The 2,074-nt window shown below is 47.2% G+C and overlaps 1 protein-coding gene across 1 annotated transcript in view; it reads right to left on the reverse strand.

The window, feature by feature from the left end:
* Positions 1–1,693, reverse strand: part of LOC127911824 (epigen-like) — a 5,751-nt gene extending 4,058 nt beyond the window's left edge. Inside the window, 2 exon segments of the mRNA XM_052479703.1 lie at positions 401–544; positions 1,426–1,693. Coding sequence (XP_052335663.1) covers positions 401–544; positions 1,426–1,453 — 172 coding nt within the window. The 5' untranslated portion in view covers positions 1,454–1,693.
* Between the last annotated feature and the right edge of the window lie 381 nt (positions 1,694–2,074).

Genomic DNA, 2,074 nt, shown 5'->3' on the forward strand with positions numbered 1-2,074 from the left:
CACACGCGGTTCTTGTAACAGAAGCATTTCGCTGCACGCACAATAACATCTGAAAAACACGTGTCTGTGACCAATAACATTTGATTTGATCCTTTAATCTAAAAGCCCTTTTACATTCAGCCGAGGCTGAACAAGGTGGGGCTCGGGGTGGTCTTTGGAAACAGGAATCTGAATCCTGAACAAACTGGAAGGCTCTGTTTTGTTGGAAGCCTGTAGCAACCATTTTCCAAACCATCGACGAAAGGATGCTTTATTCCGTTTATTCAGGATGCCTGTTTTTACAGGCATTTTTTTGATCATTCAGATCTCATCTGTTTGCCCATATTTGGTCAGATCAAACAGATCAGAATTGGGATGCCTGTGTAAACGCAGCCTCTTAAAAGGAGCTGTTGAAACTCACCGTTTACAGGTAGTGCAGTGTTCGTGGACTCTGCAAGGTCCAGGCTGAGTGTCCGTTGTGTTGGTTGAAGGTTGTCTGAAGGTTCTGCTGACTGAGTCACGGTGGAGAGGATGAGCAACATTGCAACCAGAGTGGTGGAGAAGGCTGAGGAACGGAGAGATTGGGGGGGGAAAGAGGAGAATAATGATGACTGCTTGTCCACACACCTTTTAGAACTGCTCTCATATTATCTCTTCTAGAACGTTGTTCTGGAATTCTTCTAACAGACAGACATACTCAAAAATCTAATTCTCAAAGAACCTCAATACTTCCTGATCTAACGTGATTGGACAGGTGAAAGCCAGCGCCTGGTCCAGACCACTTGTCAGATAGTGACTAGACTAGACTGAAGGTTGCTTTTGTAAAGTGTTGTCAGATAGTTTCAAAAAGGTGCTTTTTCTGTTGTGGCACCTTAATTGGGGAGAACGTGATCGTGGTAATGGCTGGAGCGGAATCTGTGATGTATTATTGATACCATTCCAAAGACATGGTTTCCATGGTTTCCAGGTGTTTGTTGCCATTCCGGCCCATTACAATGAGCCCGTCCTCCCCTCAACAGCCTCCTGTGGGAGTGACCGTACTACGTGGTGTAGATTAAAAGCCATACAGGTCAATGATATATAGCCTACTACAGTATATCTCTATAGATAAATCCATCACATACTATATACAGATCTGTCTGGGTTGTCTCAGTTCTCTGAGGGGTCCCAAAGGGGCACTCATTTCTGCTCTATCCCAGGACTAATGTACCTGGGTGACCTGATGAAGGGCTTGTTGGTAAGTTCTGTAGTTTTGTCAGGTGTGTTAGTGCTGTGCTGAAGAACAGACAGACACAGACAGACAGACAGACAGACAGACAGACAGACAGACAGACAGACAGACACAGACAGACAGACAGACAGACAGACAGACAGACAGACAGACAGACAGACAGACAGACAGACAGACAGACAGACAGACAGACAGACAGGTTGCAGGACACTCACCGGTTACTGTCTGTTTCGGTCCTGACATCTTGTGGTTTTCTAAGAGTGTGGCCGTGCTCAGACTGTCTCTTCCTCAGGTGTGTGGATTACAGTAAACGTCTGGTGTGCTTTATACTCCTTTAATCCTTGTCACGACTTGCACAACCAATGGGAGAACCAGAATTATGGGGTAAAGAATATTCCCTTTCCACAAATGGCACGCTCGGCTGCTTCCCCCGCATCACTTCCTGTCCCATTGCCCCCGGTTACCTGCATGCAGAGGCAGAAGCCTCTTGGCCAGGGATTAAACAGGTTTGCAGTCCCAGGGGCAGGAGAGGATTCACTCACTCTCACACACACTCTCACTCACACACACTCTCACTCTCACACACACACACACACACACACACACACACACACACACACACACACACACACACACACACACACACACACACACACACACACACACACACACACACACGTGTTGTCAGCCCACACAGCATCTGGAGTTTACAGCACTTAATGAAGTGTGTCCATGTCCTCTCCTTCTTGGTCTCCCTCGTTCTCCCTTCCACTCTCTCTCTCTTTCTCCCTTCCACTCTCTCTCTCTTCTCCCTTCCACTCTCTCCCTCTTTCTCCCTTCCACTCTCTCTCTCTTCTCCCTTCC

This window comes from Oncorhynchus keta, chromosome 25 (assembly GCF_023373465.1).
Source record: "Oncorhynchus keta strain PuntledgeMale-10-30-2019 chromosome 25, Oket_V2, whole genome shotgun sequence".
Classification (NCBI taxonomy): Eukaryota; Metazoa; Chordata; class Actinopteri; order Salmoniformes; family Salmonidae; genus Oncorhynchus; species Oncorhynchus keta.